Source organism: Porcisia hertigi, chromosome 25, assembly GCF_017918235.1.
Source record: "Porcisia hertigi strain C119 chromosome 25, whole genome shotgun sequence".
NCBI lineage: Eukaryota > Euglenozoa > Kinetoplastea > Trypanosomatida > Trypanosomatidae > Porcisia > Porcisia hertigi.
In genome coordinates this window covers 1-22,905 of record NC_090584.1, presented here as the reverse complement: position 1 = coordinate 22,905, position 22,905 = coordinate 1, and the positions used below count along the sequence as shown (strand labels likewise).

Below are 22,905 nucleotides of genomic sequence, written 5' to 3'. Positions count from 1 at the left end.
ACGTCACGACACTCAACGTCACAGCACCTCAGTGACACTCTTTCTGTGTTAAGGCCATGTCATCCACCGCAGCTAAAATGCGTGCGCGCAGCCATCAGAACCTGCCACGCCTCTCCAAAGAGGAGAAGTTGAAGCGCCGTGAGGAGCGCGAGAGCAGGAAGTCGACCGTTCCACAGTGGCTTATCTGGACTATGATCCTAACTGTTGTGGGGTCGTCGCTGGTCAACATCTACTTCTCGGTGATCCATTCACCCAAAATGATCGACTAGACTGGTAGCACACACCCTTGCCTACGTGGGCGCTGCTCCGCTCATTCTTCATCGGTTCCTCAGAGTTTTCTGCCGCCATGCGACAATGTGCCCATGTGCGCAGCTCGCTTGTGTTCATGTGTGTACACCACTCATGTAGAAGAGACGAACCTATTGCTGTGATGTAATGGATACAGTGATGATAGGTCTGAGCTATGATTTTCCGTTCGCCCTTCGCCCCCTACTCCTGACTTGGTGTCATTCACTGTATGTAGAGAGCTATCTTGCATGTACTTGTGGTACAGATGATGTCACCGCGCAGAGCACGGTTACGCATTTGGCAATCATGAGTCTCCTTCATCGCTCCTGCAGGCACGCGCCTTGTATACACATGCACCCCTCTTTAACGGAGAAGGATGTTTTTCCCCTTCATATTTTTTTTTGTGTGCGTGCACTTATGCGGGGTGGTGGGGGGGGGGAGGAAGGGGGAGGTTGTATTTCGTGAAACACGTTCCTACCCCCCCCCCCCCCACCCCACCCCGCCTTGGCTCCCCGTTTTATATATCCATCATGCTACATGCGATAGTGAGGTGGGCTTTTCAGTACTCACTTGACCATGTGGGCACGCGCAAAAGTGGAAGAAGTTGCCATTCGACGTGACGGTGAAGAGCCTTTGGCCCCCCTCCTCCCCCCTCCCCCCCAAAAGAAAGGCGTTCACACAGACAGCGGAATAGAGGAAGACTACGCGATAAACGAAGTCTACGCGTGGGGGTCTTGTTTTTGTGAGTGTGTGTGTGTGTATGGGAGCTACCCCCGGTTTCTTTTCGCTCGTGTGTATTGTTGTAAGCAGTCTTGCTGCTCCTCCACACCCCTGACCGCAAACGCGCGAGTACATGCCCCCCTTTCCCTTTTTCTGGCCGCTTGGAGAGGCACGAAAGGTGTTGTGCTACAGCTGTGTGCGCTAACTCTCTCTCTCGCAAGACGTTTGGTAGAATCTACGCAGTATCAAGGAAAACATATCCGCCAGCGTTGAGGTTCACGACCCACTTCCATCGGGTTGACAATCGACGGCGCCGTTGGGGAAGGCCTGGAAGTACTACACTTTTTCTCTCCTCCCTACCCGGCTCTGGATTTGTCGAGTGCCCCGCCCCACAGCACACCACCTCCGCAGAAAATGTACTGTGTATCTCCAAGAAACTCGTCAATCACGGGCACTTTTTTTTTTCTGCAGCCCTCGTATGAGGCGGTGTCCCATTCAGCAAATGCCTTGCGCTGGGCTTACGTAGTTCCATACGGAACCCCTCGCGCGTCTTACAAGTTTTACTCCCTCCGTTTCTGTATGCTCGTTCGCCATCAATTGCACCCATTTCCCCTACTCACCCCCCTCCATTTGCCGTCTCAGCTCCGCCCCCCCCCCTCCCCTCCCCTCCCGGCTCCTATCGCGCACTGGGAATCATGTTTAGCCGCTGCTGTGCATTGTACAACAATTTCTTTTCTCGCACCTTTCAGGGCGGTATGGGGGCCAACGTCAAGCGACCCTACCGTATTGACATCCGGATGGAGCACGACAAGAAGCGCCGCCTTCGGCGTCGCAACATTGGCGCTCGGCGGATGATGAAGTCCTAAAGAGAAGGCGGAGAAACTGTAGTGTAAAGCGTCGAAGGTTCACACTCGCGCACGCGCACACACACACACACACACATCTATATCTATATAAGCCAGCCCTGACCAAAGCAGTTCTGGGAAGTCCCCTGGGTGTCCAACGTTTTCATCCGTCTGGAATGCCTGCCAGGGGCATCGGGGGATGTCCAGCGGAGGTGCAGGGAGACCTGTGTCATGGGAAGCAACCTGGCTGCGTTCTCTGCACAGTGAGAACGTTTCCAATTCCCCTCAGGTGAGACACATATTCTCTGTGGCATTTTCAATGCCTTGTTGCTCTGATGCTTGAGCATTTGTTTGTCGCGGTTGAGGGTCCAAACATCGAACACGCAAAAACCTGATAAGATTCCGCACAAATGGATCAACATTGTCACCTTGTAGGAAAAGAGGGGCGATCTGATTCGCTCGCTAAATTTTCGTGGTCCTTTGATTTCTATTGGTTTCGGCGGAGGAGGCATTCCGCCCAGGCTTCCCTCCCAGTCTGTGTGGGCTGCTCCGCGCCTGTCGATGGAAAACGCCGGAGTCGAATACTGGCGACTATTCTTCTTCCAGAAAGAGCGTCTTCGGCAATCCTTTTTTCTGTCTGTCGCATCTCTTCTGCATTCTGCCCTGGACTGCCTCCCCTGAACGTCAAGTTGTCATCTCGTATGTTTCTGCCCTTACAGAAGGGTGCGGTGGAATCTCTACAATCCCTTCCCTTCCCCCCCCTCCTCACTCCTCACTCTGACGGCCCCCACCATCACCGCCACTTCAAGTACGCCAACGGAACCAACCCGCTTCCCCCTCCCGCTCCCCCCTCCCCACTGGTATTCTCGAGTGTATTCCCCTAGGGTTGAAAGCCAAAAATGCAATCATCTCTCTACGGAAATCCGAGGGCTGCCAAAGCTTCAACAACCACCTCCAATCGTTATGGACACATGGAGGAAGAGATCTACCGCGAGAATGAGTCGATGCTCGAGGCACTTGGCAGCAGCGTCGCACACATGAAAACAATGGCCGGCCAGCTGAACCGCGAGGTGGAAGAGCAAAATGAGTTGCTCAAATCGCTGAACACGGCTTTCCAATCCACCCGCGTTGGTGTGCACTCGGCGGCGATGTCGGTCAAGAATGTCATGAGCCGCTACGGCTGGAAATACACAGCCCTCTTCGGCTTTATTGGATTTCTGCTTCTCTATTGCATCTCTGCCATCTTCCGGAGACACGCGTGAGGGTGTCCGTAGGCTCTTCCTTTGCAGGGTGGGTGTGACACAAGACAATGGGGGCGCATCTTCGGCTATGATTCCCGCGCTGCGGCGTCGGCGTAGGAAAAAAGTCCTAATCACCTCCAATGTAGGCCATCCCACCTCTGCTTTTCCTACAGATCCTCTTGTGGGAGCCGGGAGGGGGGGGGAAGGATGCCCCTTCCCGACGCTGACACGTGGCTCTGTTAGATCTGCTTTACAGATGGTTAGCATTTGAAATTGATGGTGATATGTTTGCTGTAATGGGGGGGGGGTATCTTTGACCCATGTAGGCTTTTTCATCTGTCGACGTGTCGCTGATCAGCAGGGGAAAAACGAAGGGTTCCCATCCACCTTGAAATTGAGTATCCTTCTTTACTTTTGCAAGTTAAGCGGATCGGGGATGCGATGCTCACCTCCTTGAACGTTACGATCCGCAGCACCAACCCCAGATTGATGATAAACTGTTCACATTGCCGATCGTATCAGCATCTGAGGAGCCGCGCATGCCGTGCCTATTGTTTTTTGTTTTCGCTCTCTCTATTAGGCAACAGGTCTGTCTGCCTACTGTTTCCCAATTTCTTCCAGCTCTTCCGCCCCACGATGCGTGTATACACCGTGTCCCTCCCCACCTTCCTGCCCCTTCTCTGTCTCTTGTTGTTGATTTATGACATGTTTTACGCTCGACGTGTCTGCACATCCGCACTGCGGCGGCATAGACAGACGTGTACACGCAACTTTACATCCACAGCTAACAGCCTCCGCCTTTGCCCCTTCTTCCACGCGGAGTATCCCTGAGCTGCGACGTCTTCCCTTGCACTCTTTCCTCTCCCTCTTTTGTGTACGGTCAGGTGCGTGCTAGGTCCAATCTTATTGAACGAAACCTCGCTACAGCTTTTTCTCTAGCAGAAACGATATCGACGCTATCTTGACATATACGAGCGAGACCCCCTCCTTATAGGCGCTCGGCAAACACGGCCCTAGCTGCACCAGGAAGGCATCTACAGTGAAGAATGTTTCGCAGACTAAGCGCCATGTCGACGAGGTGGATGTCCGGGGCAGTTTCTGGCGTTGGCGCGTCTGCATTGGATGCTGAGCCTAGGTCATACGCCTCAAAGGGCGAAGAGCAGATGGACGACGCTGAGTTCGAGTTTTTCGAAGACGATCTTTGGTTTCTCGACGAGCTTTGTGATGAGAATGCCGGAGACCTCTTCTCTTACATCCCATCATCTGATGCAACACTACTTGGACATGATAAGCCGCCGTCCAAGTAAAACCGGGACGGCGAAGCTTGCGCCAACATCGCGGCGTATGTGGGCGTCGCTTTAGAAGTCTTCCCGCTTGCAACGCTTCTCTATCGCCGCCGACAGGATGAGGTGCATGTCCTGCGACTTAAAATTGCCCCCCTCCCCTCCCTTCTCCTTGTTCTCTCTCGCGCGATGTTTTTGTTTTTGCGTTTCGCGAGCGGTGGCTTCTTTGTGTGCTTTGGTATTTACAGAAATATACTAGACAAGGGTTGCCGCCCCTTCGAAATGATGTTGACGGCTCTCAGAGAATTTGATCATGTTGTCTTGTACTCAAGACATTACGATAAAGGACGGTTTCTGCCGTGTACGTTCTTTTTGCCAAGTCGAGTGCCAGCAGTCTTTCAAGCCGTCTTTTTTGTTGAAGTATGCGTCTTCCAGTGTCAGCGGTGGGGGAGGGGGTTCCACGTTGTTGTGCGTCGTGTCACGCCGCCTACCTCTACGAGTGTAAGCGGGTGCCGTCTCCCGCACTAAGGAGGGAGACGTTAAGAAAAGCGAAGAGAGTCCTACATGCGAATTGGGAGGCTTTGGATAAATTTACAAACAAAAACAAAAAAATGAGCGGCGGACACGCTTCGCCAGCATTGTGGAATGTGTCTCCTGTCTGGAAACGCGTAAAGCCATGCAGGCATACACTAAAACATTTGCTCCCTTCTCCATTTCCATGATCAGAGAGATGATGTTGGGGGCGGTGCTGCAATTCTCACCATCTCGATAGAAATTCATGTGTGTACTTCACCCCCGCGTTTCTTTTCAACTGCGGTCATGGAGCCATAACTGCACATGCCAGCTTATCGTATGCGAGTCTCTGGACTCTGTGGCGAATCCAAGCATTTTGTATTCCTTTTCCTTCTTGCTCCTCTTCTTGCGTGCACTCTTCACATCTCCGAACGCACTGGCCCTTGACATCTTTTCCACTCCCCGTTCCTCTTGCTGCTCTATGTTATAACGATTATTAGCTTCACCTGTGTATTTTGGTTCATCTTTTTTTTTTCCAGATCCTGCCGCAACCACCACCACTTCGCTCTCTTCCTTGCCTTGTCTCGGTGCATCCACGTTCACCTGTTTTACCTCTGTTCCACGACGCCTGCCCCTTCCATATTGTCATAGTGAATTCAGCACGAGCAGCGTTGACGCTGGTGCGCTCTGTCCTCGTGATTTGCTGTTTTTTTTTCGTTTTGGAATCGACAGCACAGACGCACAACCGCACATTTGTAGCCATCCAGACTGATCGGTTCGAGTCTCGCTCATTGGCACAGTAGAAATGGCAGTCCCAGCGCAGCGCACCTCTGTCTACGTCGGCGATTTGCCGGTCGATCTGCCTCGCCCGGAAGAGGCCGTCAACAACCTCTTTAGCAGTGTGGCTCCCGTTGTTTCGGTGAAGGTATGTCGGGATATGGCAACGCAGAGGTCCTTAGGCTACGGCTACGTCAACTTCCAGACAACTGCCGACGCAGAGAAGGTTATTGATGCGCTGAACTACACGAACATCGTGCCAGGGCGCCAAATTCGTGTCATGTTCTCCATTCGAGATCCTCTACTGCGAAAGAGCGGCTTGAACAACGTGTTCGTGAAGAAGCTGGACGCTGCCGTCAGCGCCAAGGCGCTGCAAGCTGCCTTCGCCAAGTGCGGGCGCGTGCTGTCCTGCAAGGTGGCCCTCGACTCAGCTGGAAAGTCAAAGGGTTACGGCTTCGTGCAGTTTGAGAGAGCGGAGGGCGCCAAGGCGGCACTGGAGATGAACGGCGAAAAGGTGGGGGATAGCGAGGTGGAGGTGGCGCCGTTCGTTCGCCGCCTCGACCGCGAGGTTATGGCAGCAAAATCGTTCCGGAACATCTACGTGAAGAACATCAAACCCACCGCAACGGAGACGGACTTGACAGCGGTGCTTGAAAAGTGCGGCAAGGTAAACTCTCTGTTTCTCACCGAGCGAGCCCCATTTCCTACCAAATTCGCCCTGGTCTCGTTCGACGAGCACGAGGCCGCTGTCAAAGCCATTGCGGATCTCAACGAGTCAGAGGAAAGTGGCCTGACGGAGAAGAATGCGAAGCTCGTGGTGTGCCGCGCGCTCTCCAAAAGTGAGCGCGACCGTGAAAAGAAAAAGGCCGCCTCCCTTTATCAGAACCACGGCCGGAACCTGTACGTTAAACACCTCCCAGACGGTATCACGGACGAAAAGCTGCGCGAACTGTTCGAGCCATTCGGCAAGATCACCTCATGCGCCATTATGAAGGAGCCGAATGGCATGATCAAGGGTTTTGCCTTCGTCTGCTTTGAAGATAAGGAGCACGCCACGGCGGCGATGCGAGCCCTGAATGGGCAGTCTATAGATAACTCTAAGAAGCCCCTCTATGTGAGTCAGGCAGAGCAGAAGGACATGCGCATTCGCCTACTTCAGCAACGCCGTGCGGCCATGCGTAACAAGACCCGTATGGCACCCCCAATGAACGCGTTTCCGCAGCAGTGGCAGCGACCCCCGTTCCCGCACATGGTCCCGCCGATGGGGCCGCCTATGATACACCCACCACTGCCAGCGAGCATGGGGATGCCGCAGTTCGTGTCTGGTCCAATGATGCGCCGCCCTATCATGGAACGACACCCCATGCAGGGTGAGCCAATCCGACAGCAGAACCGTTACACGCAGCCACGCGAGCAGTATCAGCACCAGCAGCAGCAGCAGCGCCAAAGCGGCGTTGACGTGAACTATCTCAGCACCCTCTCCCCGGAACAGCAGAAGAACTACCTTGGTGAACTTCTGTACAGCCAAATTATGCCCATCGAGCCATCCCATGCGGCGAAGATTACGGGCATGCTGCTGGAAATGAGTCGGGAGGAAATTCTCGAAGTCCTGACAGACCACTTCGCTCTCTTATCTAAGATTCAGGAGGCAAATGCAGTCCTCCAGCAGCATGCCGGCAGCTAGTACGGTGACAGAGTCATCCATGTGTCCTGCGTAGCTGCACCCCCTACTGATCCTCTACCTAGTGTACTGACAGACTGGACCGTGGCCTCACCTCAAGTAGGCTTTGACTGCGCCACCACCCACAGCTCTCTGTCTCCATCGACTTTACTGCAAAGAGTGCGCTCTGGGTGACGTTAGATGCACGTTGCCGCGGTATATCGCCTCTTTGCTGTTGCGGTCGCTGCGTTCGAATTTATTTCTTTGTTCTTGGCGTGCGAAAGGAGCGGGGGAAGGGAAACTGTGACGATGTTAGGCGTATCGTTCTTGAAGGTGCACTTAAACTGTCAATCACGTAACTAAACAACTGAAAGGAGGGGATGAGAAAACAATCAAACAACAACAACAACAAAAAACCGATTTTCAGACGGAAACTCGAAAGAAAAACAAACTCTAGTAATTCACACGCACATCAAAAAGGGCGGCTGCCAGTGCGCTTCTTGCGGAGGAAACAAAGGAAGGGGCCATCGATATCTGCTGGCGTGCCAAAGGTGTACCTGGCGGGGAAGGGATGAAAATCTCCGCCGCCGTACGCGAAGTCACCAGAGCCGCGGGTGGCGTTTATCTTTGCTGAACCGCAGCCGTCCCTCTTACTCAGTTTCAGCAAGGAATTACTGCCCTTGAGATACAGACGTTTGTCGTCATGTCCTCGTGGCTGTCATTTCTTCTTGATCCTTCGGAACCCAAACATACATTATTGTGTACCCCGACTATGCACGCCTTAAATCACTGGCAGTCGGCACTTGGCACCTGCTCTAAAGCTTTCGTCTTTCTTTATTTTTCTTCCCGGGCTGTCGCCCTTTGGCGGCCGGTAAGTGTATCAGTTTTTTTCGCCATTGCCTTTAATTAAATGGGACTTTTCAACACAATATGACTTAGAGGTAGCGGAAGGAGTGCGCCACACATAGTTTTCCATCCCAGATTTACTAACCGCCACACCGCGGCGTCATGCCCCGAGCGGTTTTTTTTTAATGGGCTTCCGATGACGGCGGTGCTGTGCTTTTAACGGCATTTCCAGCTGTCTATGAGGCATCCGCACAGAAAACCCATCCCACTCTCTGCACCGTCACTGATGATTAAAAAAAAAAGAAAACGGGGGTTTCAAGGGAAGGGGAGAGATGGGCACCGCATAGTTGGTTAGTGTGGTGTCTCGAGGGAGATTCTCCGATCTCCCGCGCGTGATGCACGCTTTACGCTCGCTTTTTGTAACCTGGTGAGCTGTGCGGGGAGGTTCCCTACTTCTTCCCCCCTTTGGCATTCCTTTGATATGAGTACTTCCTCTGGGGTCGCTACTACTCCCTGTACCCTTGGCGCGGTGTACATCGCCCCGAGCCTTGCCTTTAGTGATTCACTTCAAAGAGAGCCGCTGTGCTCATTTTCACGCAAGAATATCAGACAACCGCACGCAGCGGCACAGATACTCCAATGGGCACCGAATGGTGAAGTACGATTGTGTTGCTGTTTCACGTTCGCTCTCCCCCCCCCCAACCCGCTTTCTGACTCTCTCCGTGTCGTCGACAGAAAGGGCACGCGGATATCTCAGGTTGGGCAACCGCGTTATTACATCGAGGCCGCGGGTAACACGGAAATGCGGCGGAGTGTAACCGTCGCGCATCAAAGGCACCGATTTGGTGGTGCTTTTCAGCGAGCCATGGAAACACAAGAGAACCTTGGGCGGAGGAGCGAAGAGCAAGGGGCGTGTATGGAGTGGGCACCGGTGCTGCTTCCATCGGTCGAAACACCTCCGCCCATTGCACGACCAGCTGAGACCGCGGCATTCTTCATGGCCTCCTTCGACCCCTTTGTCTTCAGCTACTCTGTTTTTGACTTTCCAAGCATTCTGCACCGCACGGCCGAGCTTAAAGAGCATGAGCTTCTGGTGCGCCCGGAGTCAATGTTGATATCTCCCCGGAGTTTGTTTTTGCAACCGAATGCGCGTTTCCGACTGGGCTCTGAGAGGCACCGATGCTTGGGTCAAGTGCTACAGAGCCTCCTCCTCGAGCACGACGAGTCGGACAGGTCACCGGTCTCCCGCGCCACCGCGCTGGGTGTGGAGTGCCCGCTGATCGCACCTTTTTTACGATGTGTTTGCCTTTGCGTGGAGACACAACACCCCTTTGCCCTCCAGGCTGCTTATGTCTTTGAAGAGCTCCTTTCTACTGGGTTCGTTTCCCCCACACTATTTCTTGGTGGCACATACCAGGATCGGAGCGCTACCCTAGCAAGCCTACTGCAGGTCGCCGCCAGCGAGTTTGGGAGTGAAAGCGTCCTCTTTACTGGACTACTGCTTGGCAAGGGATCGCGTCCGCCACTACACGCCGGAGCGGTCGGTCGCCTTATCGCCCGCACACTTTCGACAGCGGAGCGGCGGCGTCTCGACTGGGATCTTAAGGCCCGAGGATCGTTTCGGGAAAAGCTGAAGCCGGTGAAGGGGTGGACACTTGGCCACCCCCCGACCTCACCACAACAGAAGTAGGACTCGATAAAAGGGGCCACCCCCAAACGGAGGGATGACACCGACCCCGTCATGTAGTCCTTAGTGTCCGGTTGCTTCTCGACGTATTTTTTTGCTCCCCCTTCCCCCCTCTTTTTAGCGTCTTGATCGCTACTTGTCTGACCTTTCTGCTATCTCACTACCTTTTTTTTTGGAGGAACTGGCCACTTGTCCTTGCGTGAATTCGCAGTTGTGTAGGTCAGCTAGTCCAAGTCTCCGCTTTGTGCGAGCCACTTGAGCGAAGCCCCAGAACACCAGCTGTCGCAACAAGCGCAAAACTCTACTCCCGAAGACCATCGACAAGTATCATTAAAACAATGCTTCAGTGGCAATACGCAGCTGTAGTGAGACGTACACACTTCTGTGCCAAGAACAAAACTGTGAGACGATGGGATGGTAGCTGAATTGGGGAAACAAATGCACACAAATCGGAAATGGTGATTGCGTGTTTCCCCAATGGTTCTTGCGCATTCCTCTTCAAAGGCCGTGACCACGTAGCCTGGAAGGGGTGCATCGTTCGGCTCTTTACTGGCACACATCACTGCGCGGGTGTGCGTCGATGGCTTCACTTCACTCTTGACGTGTCTCCAAACTCATCAACTACTTCCTCACTTTGATGAACAGGGGATTTTTTTTCTCACTTCTCAGAGGGCGTGAACCGTCGTTTTTTTTTTGCACCAGAATTTCCCGTTTTTTATCCCTCTCTCCAGCCCTGCCAACTCCTCTTGAAGAGTTGTTTCACGCCATGGAGGTGCAGGCGGCTAGAAAGCTGCAGCACATCGCGAAGGCATTCGCGTCAAGCTCGATACGTTACAACGTAACCGTTACACCCCACCCGACCGATGTCAACACATTCAACGTGCTCTTCTCTATGCCTACAGCAGAGACCCCGGAGTCGCTCACGTTCGTAGTTTTCACCATGACAGAGGGTGCGCGCCTCGAGGACGGCCGTAGCTACACCGGCTTTCTTGAGCACCAAAAGTGGCCCTTGACGGTTGTTATCGAGGACAACGGCCGGCTGAAGGACTTTCCGGAACGATGCATTGACGTGGCGTGGGAGCACAAACAAAGTGTTGGTCGTTCTCCCCTTTGGTTGCAATGACTCATCCCATCTCACCTCGTCGTCTCGCAGGCAAGCGGGAAGGCGGCGGTGGCAAGTCAACTAGGGCATCTAGCCTCCTCCATTGAATCTATCAATACTTTCCCAGCAATGTACATAGTGTGCTTACCACTTGGCGTCCCACCTCGATTGACTGGTGGGAGCTGGCGTGCGGTTCTATTCCATTCGTTGCTCGGTTGCGTTTGTCCGTTCTCCCTCGTAGAGGAAGGGAGAGGAAAAAAAAAACTATTGTGGTTCTTACAAAGTGAACCTTATTTTCCTGCACCGTGAGCGGACAGCGAAAGCACAACTAGTGACGCCCGCTTCAATGAAAGTGCTATCGCTTCGGCTGTTAGTGATACTTGGTGATCTATCAGTTACCGTTACATGGGTTCAGTAGTGCTCTTGCCCCATTTTTGGGGGGGGGGAGCCTTTTGTCTCTGCTTTCGCACCTTCCCAACTTTCCACTTCTTGTCGTTGGTTGCCCTGCCCTCTGTCACCTCACTGCGCACTGACTGACACGCAAAGCCGCGCACAACACAACTACACTTTCCTCTTTTTGTGTGAGTCACGCGTTTCCCCCTTAGCTCCATCGCGCGGCGTCTTTGATGCATATATTACCACGTCTTTTGGCCCCCCCCCCTCCCTTTGTTTTTTTCGACAGGTGCTCTTCTTCCCCCCGTTGTCCTATACACGTGAACAGTAGTGGACGTCTGTGCAACAAACTACAGTGCTAGCACGAAGTCACATGTCTGCCGTGGAAATCAACGAGGCGGCCACTGCGCCAATGAATGAGAACGATCACCTCATTCCGAACCTTACGTGGACACAGCGGATCCAAGGGTTCTGTGTTCTCATGTCACTAGCCCTTTTTTCGACCATGATGAGCTGGTTTGCTCTTGGTATGGGGTCCTACTGGAAGTACACCGCACTATCCGCCCTTGGTAGCGCTCTGTCCATGCTGAGCACGATTATTCTCATGGGTCCCTCAGCGCAACTCGCGTACATGTTTGACGAGTACCGCTTTAACGCCACGGTGCTTTACATAGGCGCTTTGCTTCTTTCTTTTCTTGTGGCCGTGGTCTTCAAGTCTGTTTTGCTGTGTCTGTTGTGCGGCGTCCTGCAGTACTCGGCCTTGGTGTGGTACTCCCTGTCCTACGTTCCCTACGGCCAGGAGACGCTGATGAACATCATTTTGCGCCGTTAGGACGTATGCTGGCACGTTTGCAGAGAGGGGGGGGGGTGAGTGAGTGATTTCTGTGACTCTGATCACGGAGCCTGTCGCAATCCTTCTCATCCCCACACGCGGCGATGTTCTCAACAAGGATTCTGTTTTTGTTGTACCTCTCCGACCGAGCTATATTTTTTCGAGAGGGCTAACACAGAGAACCATAGTTTCTGTGAAAAATCACACCCCTCACTTCTGTTCATTGGTGCACCTCTTAGGTGAGCATTGCCAACCTGTTTCACTTGTTGCCAGTCCTTCTCGAATGTTCTAGAGAATGACCTCTTATGTGTGAAGTGCAGGCCCTCCCACGTCATAGGATCGCCCCGGTTGCATCTTTTGCGGTCCTGTCGCGCACAATTCTGTTGCAAGGTGATGTGCAGTGTGTCAATGGCGGAGCCTCTCCGACCTCCTTCACTTTGCTATTGTCTCCCCCTCCCACCAAGTCCTGCGGTCCTATCGCCCACACTTTTTTTTTGCGTTTCGATCTCCGCTAATGAGCTACGAAAGCAGATAAGGCAATCAAATTAGTACCTCTTCTGACCTTCAAGAAACCCGATAGCCCCCCTCTCCCCTCCCCTCCCCCATCCCTCTCCATGGATTTAGCTTCTAATTTCTCCCTGTTGCACGCCAAGCTGTCAAAGCTCGGCTTTTGTCACTGGGAACGGGTGAGCGAAGGTGACGTAATGACTGGCAATCCCCACACCTATGCGCTTTTTCTACGGTTTCTATACCACCGATTCCCCGCGTCCACTGCGGTGCTGATTCGAAAGCACGAATGGTTCCTTGTGGAACACAGCGACACACATATCGGTGCTACAACAGTACGCTTGCTCGCTGCGGAGGCGGGTGAGAGGCACGGCATTTCTGGAGCCCAATTCAGTCAATGCAAGTATGCCTCAGCGAAAGTGACGATCTGTCACTCACTTTTGCGTCTTCTCCACTCCCTCACAAGGCGCTCTTCGACTCAGACGAGTGCAGCGAGCGCTCGAATAACTGGTCGGGTGCCAAGGTTGGTGTGTGCATTGCCTACCGCTTCTTCAAAACCCTCCGCAGCGGCTTCTATGGTAAACCAGCGCAGACGTGAACTGAACTCGCTGCTGCGGTCATGAGGCACATCCAGGTAACTCACTTCGGAATTCTTGACCAGCGCAACGTTTAGCGACGTCCCCTGTCCAGTCTTGGGCGCTGTTTTTCTTCCTCCTCATATTTTGAGGCTGGACGTGTTGTTGTTTTTTTTTTGCCCACATTCAGAGGAGGATGCACGTTGGTTGGAAATAGATCTCTTTTTGTTCATGACTATATCTCCCCTGCTGGTGACACTATAGAACCTGTAGATTTTCAATCCTCCTGTACCCATATGTGAGCGCCCATAACCATCCGGCAGCTCTCAGGGATATTCTGTGCATGAGTAGTTCTCTGTATCCCCGTCTTTAACCCTCTCATGGCTTCAGAAGTGCAGAGAAACCCCCTGCACATCCCCATCATTCTAATCGCCGTCCAACTGCTTCCCCGCTTCTGCATATCAGCTGCGCTCACAATATATTTGCGTTGAGAGCTTCTCACACCTCCGCGGAATCTTTGGCGGACTACTCTTTCTCTACTCTCGGAACCCAAAGAGGGGTCTTGGGCGCGGCTGTCCGATCGCGAAGACCAACATGGATGGTGCCACTCTAAAGTCGAAGGCGGGCCCACGAGCGGACAGCCGCGCCGATGGTGCTCTGACTGCAGCGACAGCGATGGCACTCCCTTCGCTGAAGGTGCCGTGTCGAGCCACTGCAGAGCAGCGCAAGGCTTATTTGGAAAAGCTGTACGGGGACTATGCAGATCTGCAGAGCCAACGTGAGGAGATTGATGGACGAAAGCGAAAGATAAACTTTGATATGTATGAAAGCAAGCAGGAGGACATACAAAAGCTCATTTTTGCCGGCCTTGATACACTTGGTGGTGAGCTAGGGGACTGGGACACCTATGAGAAGGTTGAGGCAGTCGTGAAACGCTACGCGTACGGCAAACCGCACAATATCACAAAAGAAAGGGAGGAGTTTGGCGTAATGCAGAGTCGCATCGACACGCTTACTCAGGTCATAAAAGAGAAGGCAGAAACTGAAGCGAGTCTTGCACAGAGTCTGGACGCAGTCCAGCGTGAGCTCGCGGGTGTCTTGAAACTCCTACATCTGAAAGAGAACGAGGTCCAAACGCTCACTAACCAGAACAAAACAGCGAAACTGCAACTGCGGTGCGCCGAAAGAGATTGCCAGGCCCTTCGCGGGTTTCGCAGTGAGAATGCGTCGTCTCAACTCAGAGAAGACATGAATTTTCTCATCAAAGCAAACAAAGCGTTGGAGCAAGAGAATGCTCAACTGCGGCGCTTCTTGAATGCGCAAGATGGTGGCGGCTCGACTGCTAGCACACACGCTGCACTGCGGGCAGGGAATGTGCCTACCACCTCCGCAGTAGATAGCAACACGAGCGGATCAGCAGCATTCGCTGAAATGGAGGATGGCCTCTACCAGTGCATAGAGGACGATGCCTACCGGCACAACTTTCTCCAGGAAAACATTCCCATTTCCGCGTCGGTGGTCAATGCCACACGCAAAGCTGAGCAGTGCCAGCGACGTTTGGAAGCAGAAGTCACTTGTGCAATGGAGATGCTCGACCGCGACGCCTTTCTGGCGGGAATAAACGTCTGGGGTTCGGTCAATCGTGGTCGACAACCGGAGTTGTCTCGCATGGAAAACGACACCTTTGTCTCCTATGCGACCTACCAAAGCGGCACCCTAGTCAATGCAAAGATGAGTGAAGTCCCTGTAAGCGTGGGCCCAGGGATTTCCACTCTCACCGCTGTAGCGGCACCGCAGCTATGCGTATCGAGTGAAGTACTGGCACGTACTACCAAGACCATGGGGCCAAGTACGACAAAGCCGTCTTCGCAAGACCTTAAGCCGCTGCCGGAGATACAGCAAAAGCCACTGGAACACCAAGAAAACCTCGAAAAACCGTACTTAGCCCCCCAGGTAGTACGTCAGAAAAAGGTGGCCGCGAAATCTATCGCTGGCGCTCGCGTTGCCCCGCGGAACGCAGCAGCCACCTTGTCCACGTCGACGTCCACAGTAAAGAACAAGTTCTCTCCACCTCGAAGTTTAGCACACACTGTCGTCGCCCCCGCAGCGACATCGGCAGCTCCCACCCGGCACGTCTCGGTCGCACAAACGTGTCTGAAAAGTGCTGTTTTGCGATGCGCCGAGCTTTCTCGTCTGAACGCCCTACGGCGCGAGGTGCTGCACGTCGAGTGGTTTCGACAGCAGTTGGAAGAGGAGCGCAACCGTGTCGCCTCGCTGGAGGCGGCAAAGTCTCGTTTTCCTGGCAACGATGTAGCATCTACCACCCGTGGCGCGGCATCTCAGCAGAAGAAAATGAATGACCATCCCGTCAGCGGTGGAGACGAGCATATGCATCCCTCTTTCCACGGTGTGGAAATGACAGACAGTGGTACGTCCACTTCTTCCAATGTATTGGGTCAGACCTCTGCTCCCGAGAGGCTGCGTAGCCTAGTGGAGGAGAGTCGCTCATCTATCCCGAGAGCGGAGAGGGACAGTGATGAGGTGAGGGGCAGCGCTGTGAAAAACAGACCCGACCGGAGCCCTCGTGGTGAATCGTCTAGCACGTCTATTCGCCTTTCGCCCTCACCAAGACTAGAAGACCACGCGACAGGGACGGCGAAGGCGAGCGCCGCACTGGCGCTCCTGGCGTCTCTTGAGCAGGGTGGCATTACGGCAGCTGGCACCAACACTATGGGGCTCGGCGCAGTCCACGCCTCTGCGCCGGGCGAGCCACGGCTCGTTTCTTCTTTGGCAGTTGCGAGAACATCTGTGCGAGACGCCTCTGGCGTCCTGTATGCCAGCTCCCGTCCTGAGTTCGATAAAGTCGGAGGAGATCGCACCGTGGTGAACCCCCGCACCCTTGCCCTTGAGGCTATTCGGCTACATGAACAAATGCGCCAACTCGGCCATGACCCATCTGTGTCCATGAACGAGATGAAAGGCGCTCTTAGTCTCCTTGGCGCACTTTTGGAAGAGGTGCAGCTTGGTGCTCAGCATGCGTCCGAGAAGACGACCACGCAGGCAGTAAAGGCCACTGCGCAGAGGGCTCTAGAGGAGGCCGCCGTCGCCCGCGCGGCACAGGTGCTAGAGAAGCAATATGGCGCGCAACTCTCACAAGACTTTTATGCAGTCTCTCCTGATCCCCTCCCTGATACGGCGACGGACGAGCAGTGGCTCGCGCACGAATTGCGTTCCGCAGCCCTTGCAATGATTCAGCAGGCGGTGCGCTCTCGCAGGGGCTCACCGGACGGCGGTCGGAAAGACGACGCTGATGCACCACCTCAAACCTCGAAATCAACCTTCTCGCGACCTCCTTGGCCCTCGACGCCCAGAAGGGTCGATGCTGGCGACGTTCATGAGCTTTTCCAGAAGGAAATTCTTCATCCCCTCCAGCAGTGGTTAAACGCTGCCCCCAGCACTGCTAAAAGTCCCTACACTCCCGTCACGAGTTACCGCGACGGCCATCGTTCTGGTGACGAGAACCCAGTGGTGGGTAGTGCAGATGAGATGCACAGGCCTGGGCGAGGTGGCCACAGTGGACAACACCCCCCCGGTCGCACACTATTGCCTATGCAGTGGTACTCGGTAGCTCGCGACAATGCTCATGAGGCGCTGCCCCCTCCCGCTCACCCTGGGACTGCGTTGAGGGGCAAGAATCAGATGGCTGGCCTCAGCACGTTGGCTTATTTGGTCCCTACCTATTCGTCGTGGGGCACGTTCAGGGAGGATATCCAGATGATTCGGCCCACTGTTCTGAGGTATGACTTCAATACTTCTGCCCTACAGGCACAACAGCGTGTGCGTGAAGAAGTGAAACAGACAACGGCGTACATCTTCGGCAGTGAGTTCGACGACTTTGTGCGCCAGTACATCTTACCCATTGTCTCGAGGGCCGCCGAGGTCTCCAGCGGGTCCGGCATAGACTTGCCCCTCCGCACTGCTATTCGCCAGTTGCGTGAAGAGGCGCGTCGGCGGAGCCGTCGCGGCGTTCATCTCCTCTTTGAGCGCGTCGCGAATAATATTCGCACCCGCAGGTTGCTCCGTCATCCCGTCTTCCATGGCAATAGCTTCGTTTCGTATATAGGTGTGCTGTACAACAAGTGGCGCACCCGACTAGAGGACGAGCGGCACGAAATGCGCACCAAGCAACACTCTAGACACGCGGCTCTCATGTCCCTCATGCGTTTCAAGGCACCCCCCAGTGCCACATTTTCGAATACGTCGCCACGAGTCAAGCGCATGGTTCAGGCGCCAAAGAGCGGGGACGATCGTTTCCATCCACATCACCCACTTCAGGCATCCAGCTATCACTTCGACAGGGCGCAATTTTCAAACAAGTAGGATGTATCCCATATGTTCACGAGAAACGGCATGACCGCACACGTGTTGTACTTGGTCCACTGCTTTTTTATTTATTTCCCCTTTGTCGCATGCGCGCAGGGATGTTTTTTTTTGTTTTTCTACGACTCTGCACACCTGCACGCCATGACGTTTGCCTTTCGTGGCTTCTGATGAGGATTGCCCCAATAGGGGCGAGGCCGAATCTAGATTGGCGTGTCGGAGGTGGCGAAGGGTGTCGATGAGCACGACACTGATAACTCTTGAGGCGTATCTCCAAACAAAAACTAGCCAACAGGCGGAAACGATACGGTGGGTCTTACAGGAGGTGCTACGCCTCAAGGTGGGTGACTCTTGAAAGGGTTCGACACCCTCAGGTAGGGACCCTTCCCGCAGAAGGGTCGTGTGTGGCGATCCATAAACCCTCCTTTCTTTCTTCGTGTATGGTCTTTCCCCGTTTTTTCCTTCATCTTGAAGGACATGAGTGCGGTCCTTTGGATCATTCTGCTGCGATGGTGAGACCCGCTCACGAGAAGCTCAACCTGACCGCTTTGCACCCTGGCTCTCGTTTTCTCGTTGGTTATACGAACACACAAACACACACGTGCGCTCGCGCGCGCTGATCTTCGATATTGTATTCGTCCGCAATGGGTGGGTGGGTGGGGGGACCCTCAAGAAGCTGAACAAGGCAACAATTCTCCTCTGGGGTGCTCCTGTATTGTCTGAGCATCGTATGCAGGAGAACATCGATGATGAGGCGAACCACAGGATCGGTCCGGCGACTCCTGTGCTTCCCGACCCTCTCACCATTCTGCTCGTTGGGGAAGGAAATCTGAGCTTCACCTATGCGCTTATCAGACGGCTGTCCCGCAGCGCGGCTGTCCGCCGTGCGACGCAAAGTGATGTTCCTCAGGACGAGTGCCGGCACGGGTCTGTGGTGAGGGTGATTGCCACCACTTTCGACAATGTAACAGAGCTTCAGCGCAAGTACCCAGAGACGGTAGGATTTCTCGCCTACTTTTCGGCAAAGCAGCGCGTATCTGTGCGCTACTATGGCGATGTGAACGCGACCTCGCTTTTGTCTGCACCAGTTTCGCTACGAAACCATCCGTGCCATCTCCTCATGTTTAATAATCCTCACATCGGGTTCGAGGATCTCTACAGACAGCGCTCCCTCCTTTCGCACTTCTTCCACAGCGCACGCGAACTCTACCGCGCTTCGGCGACACTAGACTCTCCACAAGAGATCGTTGTCACCCTTTGCGACGACCAGGCGCGGCGGTGGGACTTGCTGGGTTGTGCGGCTCGTAGCGGTTACATTTGCGTTGCGGCTGTGCTGCTTCGCGCCGCTGACTTCCCCGAATATACGAATCGCCGTCACCAGAGCGACGCTGCATTTCCGTTTGGCATCATGGTCCAGTACTACTTTGTTTTGTTCCAGGCGGAGCTGCATGAGGTGTTACTCCACCTCTCCGCAGAGGTGTCGTTGTGGACGCCGGAGCGGTCTTCATCCCTCGATGAGAGTCCGCCGCGCAGGGAGAGTTTTTCCGAGTGGTTGGCAGTGGCACATTCGAGTCTGGGGCCTTGTGCTCAATCAGTCAAACGGAAGGCTGAGTTCAGGGAATCCGTGCCGATAGACACGTTTGTGTCGACTGACGAGGACTTCTCTGTGAACAGCTCTGCAACTTTTTTGCAACAACCTTTACCGCTCCTGCACCCTACGCTCGTTGCCCGCGTTGTGGCGCAAGTAGTTCTGGGCTCTTGCTTTGCCCACTCGTCAGGGCATCGTGGAGAGGCGTTCATGCCGTACTTGCCGAGCTCCACGTGGGTCAGTCTTTATCGTGCACAGCGCTTGGCAGAGGAGCATCGTCGTACTTCTGATCCTGCGGCGCCAGCCATGGCACCTATGCTACCGCCTCAGCTCGATACCTCGATTCTGGGTCGCCCCTTGACTGCGAGAGAAGCCAAGAAACTCGAGCGCTACCTGTCTGGTTACGGTGCCGCGATGAAGGCAGGGGCTGAGCAACGTCGCCAAGCTGCGTCGGCAGCGTCTTGTACGTGGAGGTGCGAGACCTGCCAGCCTCCTCGAGTGTTTCAGACAGAAGAGGATATGCGTCAGCATCGGCTTGCGAAGCACACTAGCGCCCCTCATTTGGCCCCGACGCTGTATGCGCGCGTGCATAAGCAGATTGAGGCCCCACGCGACCCACTGGCGATGGCCCTGGACGAGATGCGCTTGGAAGACAGAGGCGCTACTGATTACTGCGACATTTGCGGGCTGCAGTTCAAAAGTTGCGACGCTTACGAGGAGCACCTCCGCTACTTATCTCCTCTTCCAGGTGACGCCGCAGCCGACCTAGTGTGCAACCTGTGCCAGCCACCCAAGTCCTTTACCGACCGCCGTGCTCTTGAACAGCATCGAGCCACAAAACACGAGTCAGCTGACTGAGTTATAGATGAGAGTACAGTTCGAGTAATGTTTGACTGCAATGCACTGACTAAGGGAATCGACAAGTAACGGCTTCTTGGTGATCCACGTAAAGGTACAATGGCTTCACTGCCAGTAAGTCAGGGGGATTCGACACCGCGCAGGGACTCGTCTTTTTTCCAACTCTTCCATTTTTTCTCATCTTTCTGTTTCCGCCCCATGGTGTGCAAGGAGCATGGCGTTTCCTCTCCCTCTCCCCCTCCCTCCCTTCATCCCCTTCCTTGCACTACGAGCGAATCATCCGTGAATGCCAGAGGCCCTGAAGTGGGTTACTGTTGCCTATTTGTTATTCCTCCTTCTTCCCTTCTTCCCTTCATTCCCTTTCCTTGTGGATCTCGAATGCGTGTGCACAACGCGCGGGTTTGAAAACAAAATAAGTGAACAAAGGAGAACGGCAACGCTGCTCTTGTACAGCCGGGCCACAATGACCTCTTTTCAATTCATGACGCTGTACGACACTCTACGCTTCAACTTTGTGAATTTGGACCAGTTGACGGAGACCTACGACACATCCTTCTATGGCGAGTATGTGACGCATTGGCCCGAGTACCAACGAATTTGTACGCACCCAACTACTGGGATTCCCATGGCCTACACCCTCGGCAAGGCTGAGGGAAAAGGAGAGGATTATCACGGGCACGTGTCCGCCGTGTCCGTGGCACCTACGTTTCGGCGCGTAGCCCTAGGCGAGACACTCATGTTAGAGTTGGCACAAGTCAGTGAGTTTGTGCACAACGCCTACTTTGTCGACCTCTTCGTCCGCAAGAGTAACCAGGTCGCACAGGATATGTACCACCGACTGGGCTACATTGTGTACCGCACGGTACTTGGCTATTACCGTGGCGACGGCCCAAAGGGTCCCTTCAAGAATGACGAGGACGCGCTGGACATGCGCATCGCTCTGTCGCGCGACAGGGAGCGGCGCACAAGTAGCGTCATTCCGCTAGAGAAGCCAATCAAACCGCATGAGCTGGAGTGGACATGAGTCCCCGGGGTGTATGACCAAGTTGTAAATGAAATCAGGCGAGCAGAGCGGTTAGAAAACCCAAAGAAAAAACTCAAAGAAATCACGGGCCGTCCAAATCGCAGGCCAACTCTCATGCGTTTCGCCACGTGCGTGGCGGTTTTTATAACGGTTCCCGAGTGTGTGTGTGTGTGTGTGGGGGGGGGGGGGTACCCTCTCTCGCTACTCGTCTGTGGGATCGAAGGGCCTAGGCAATTCGTGCCATCTCACACCCATGGTTCTGCGTGCGCTGTATGTGAATACATGTACAGATTTGCATGAGTGTATGGGAGCGGTAACTGCTATATCGATCTTGAAGGCTGCACGGGGTGCTGTGTGCCAGATGACTGAAGAGAACACGGAGAAATATCAATAGACGTGTTTTTCAGCTCCCATCCATTCATCTCCTCTCCACCTTCCTCACAACCCCCCTCCCCCCCCCCTCCAAAAAATATCTGTTCATGTTTTCCTGCTCCAATGCAACGCGGCAGACCCCGGTTCAGCGATTGGGACACAGAGACGTATCGTTCCGTTCAACGGTCTATTCCCTACGGGAATCAGAAAGGATGCGTTCTCGGAAATCACACTTTTCTAACCCACCACTGCATCGAGTGGTACAGCGGCCAGCTGTGCGGATAGCCCTTCACCTACTTCTCATCATAGCCTATTTAGTACCGCTATGCGTGTACTTTAAACGGGATGTATTGGTCTCTTTCGAAGATACTCATCGTCCCGGCGAGACATTCATTAGCGATGAGCGTTTTTTTCACTGCATGGCGGATCGCCTCTCGCAAAGCGAGGGGCACTCTAATCGAATACCTTACGTGATCTTACCCGTGACACTGGACTACCAGGACATTAAAGCTCTCTTTTGCAACATCAACGCTCCGATTACGTACATTATGTTCATAAACAACGGCGAGTTTGTTCCTCTGCGCAAGCTTTTAGACCGTCTTTCCGATAAGATGAGCGACTACCTGGATAAAAGGCTCTTTATAATTCACCACCCAGAAAATGTTGGCTACGCCGCAGCTGTCAATGAAGGGCTACGCCACGCTCTCACTTTCTCAGTAGAGAGGGTGCCGTGGGTATTCATCACCAATGCCGATGTGCGCTTCGGGCAAGGCCTCATCGAGGATTTTATCGCGAAGGTGAACAAGGAGACGGAGAACCAGACGACGCGTATGAAGGAGCTCGAGGCAGAGGTTGCGGCTGAACCAACAGCACTAAAGAATGTGGCTGATGCGCGGTTTACTTACCGCAGCGACAAACCCCCTGTCGTTACCGCACCCTCTTTACCCTATCGCATTCGGGCAATGCCCCCGGAGGAGATGGTGAGGGAGTTCGAAGACACATACGGCGTCTTTTACACTTCACACGTACCGTACATGTCCACTTTTGCCCTACCTCGACTCACCATTGCGACTGTGGGGTTCTTTGACGAAAACAACTACCCAGCCTACGGCGAGGATCACGACTATGCTTGGCGCATGCACGCGCTTGGATTTAAAGTTTACTGTTCCAAAAGAGGCCGATATGTTCACATTGAAAACGCAAACCTGGACGCCGACAGATTGAGCAAGGAATATGGTTTATACAAGTATACCGCCTATGTCCAGCAGAGCCTCAAGTTCGCGCGGATGAACTACCAACCGATTCGTCTCGAGTACCGTCGGACCAAGTGGTTTCCCAATCAGCGAATTGTTGAAACGGATATGGGACGCATGCCTTTACCTTTCCGTGGAAACCTCCCTGTCGACATGTGGGT

General features: G+C 53.9%; 11 protein-coding genes across 11 annotated transcripts; all 11 read left to right on the top strand.

Moving 5' to 3' along the window:
• Positions 1-56: 56 nt before the first annotated feature.
• On the top strand, positions 57-269 carry JKF63_04505 (uncharacterized protein; the record flags this gene model as incomplete). The annotated part of the gene is made up of 1 exon (XM_067900489.1): positions 57-269. One exon carries the CDS (start codon positions 57-59, stop codon positions 267-269), a length of 213 nt encoding a protein of 70 aa, XP_067756510.1.
• A 2,483-nt stretch (positions 270-2,752) lies between these two features.
• On the top strand, positions 2,753-3,115 carry JKF63_04504 (uncharacterized protein; the record flags this gene model as incomplete). The annotated part of the gene is made up of 1 exon (XM_067900488.1): positions 2,753-3,115. One exon carries the CDS (start codon positions 2,753-2,755, stop codon positions 3,113-3,115), a length of 363 nt encoding a protein of 120 aa, XP_067756509.1.
• A 1,025-nt stretch (positions 3,116-4,140) lies between these two features.
• Positions 4,141-4,401, top strand: JKF63_04503 (uncharacterized protein; the record flags this gene model as incomplete). Its single annotated transcript, XM_067900487.1, has 1 exon — positions 4,141-4,401. One exon carries the CDS (start codon positions 4,141-4,143, stop codon positions 4,399-4,401), a length of 261 nt encoding a protein of 86 aa, XP_067756508.1.
• Positions 4,402-5,695: 1,294 nt separating this feature from the next.
• JKF63_04502 (uncharacterized protein) lies at positions 5,696-7,351 on the top strand (the record flags this gene model as incomplete). Its single annotated transcript, XM_067900486.1, has 1 exon — positions 5,696-7,351. One exon carries the CDS (start codon positions 5,696-5,698, stop codon positions 7,349-7,351), a length of 1,656 nt encoding a protein of 551 aa, XP_067756507.1.
• Positions 7,352-8,975: 1,624 nt separating this feature from the next.
• On the top strand, positions 8,976-9,863 carry JKF63_04501 (uncharacterized protein; the record flags this gene model as incomplete). The annotated part of the gene is made up of 1 exon (XM_067900485.1): positions 8,976-9,863. One exon carries the CDS (start codon positions 8,976-8,978, stop codon positions 9,861-9,863), a length of 888 nt encoding a protein of 295 aa, XP_067756506.1.
• Positions 9,864-10,626: 763 nt separating this feature from the next.
• JKF63_04500 (uncharacterized protein) lies at positions 10,627-10,983 on the top strand (the record flags this gene model as incomplete). The annotated part of the gene is made up of 1 exon (XM_067900484.1): positions 10,627-10,983. The coding sequence occupies one exon, from the start codon at positions 10,627-10,629 to the stop codon at positions 10,981-10,983; it is 357 nt and encodes a 118-aa protein (XP_067756505.1).
• A 745-nt stretch (positions 10,984-11,728) lies between these two features.
• Positions 11,729-12,187, top strand: JKF63_04499 (uncharacterized protein; the record flags this gene model as incomplete). The annotated part of the gene is made up of 1 exon (XM_067900483.1): positions 11,729-12,187. The coding sequence occupies one exon, from the start codon at positions 11,729-11,731 to the stop codon at positions 12,185-12,187; it is 459 nt and encodes a 152-aa protein (XP_067756504.1).
• A 614-nt stretch (positions 12,188-12,801) lies between these two features.
• JKF63_04498 (uncharacterized protein) lies at positions 12,802-13,317 on the top strand (the record flags this gene model as incomplete). Its single annotated transcript, XM_067900482.1, has 1 exon — positions 12,802-13,317. One exon carries the CDS (start codon positions 12,802-12,804, stop codon positions 13,315-13,317), a length of 516 nt encoding a protein of 171 aa, XP_067756503.1.
• Positions 13,318-13,863: 546 nt separating this feature from the next.
• On the top strand, positions 13,864-17,649 carry JKF63_04497 (uncharacterized protein; the record flags this gene model as incomplete). The annotated part of the gene is made up of 1 exon (XM_067900481.1): positions 13,864-17,649. The coding sequence occupies one exon, from the start codon at positions 13,864-13,866 to the stop codon at positions 17,647-17,649; it is 3,786 nt and encodes a 1,261-aa protein (XP_067756502.1).
• Positions 17,650-18,379: 730 nt separating this feature from the next.
• Positions 18,380-20,095, top strand: JKF63_04496 (uncharacterized protein; the record flags this gene model as incomplete). Its single annotated transcript, XM_067900480.1, has 1 exon — positions 18,380-20,095. The coding sequence occupies one exon, from the start codon at positions 18,380-18,382 to the stop codon at positions 20,093-20,095; it is 1,716 nt and encodes a 571-aa protein (XP_067756501.1).
• A 463-nt stretch (positions 20,096-20,558) lies between these two features.
• Positions 20,559-21,119, top strand: JKF63_04495 (uncharacterized protein; the record flags this gene model as incomplete). Its single annotated transcript, XM_067900479.1, has 1 exon — positions 20,559-21,119. One exon carries the CDS (start codon positions 20,559-20,561, stop codon positions 21,117-21,119), a length of 561 nt encoding a protein of 186 aa, XP_067756500.1.
• Positions 21,120-22,905: the final 1,786 nt, after the last annotated feature.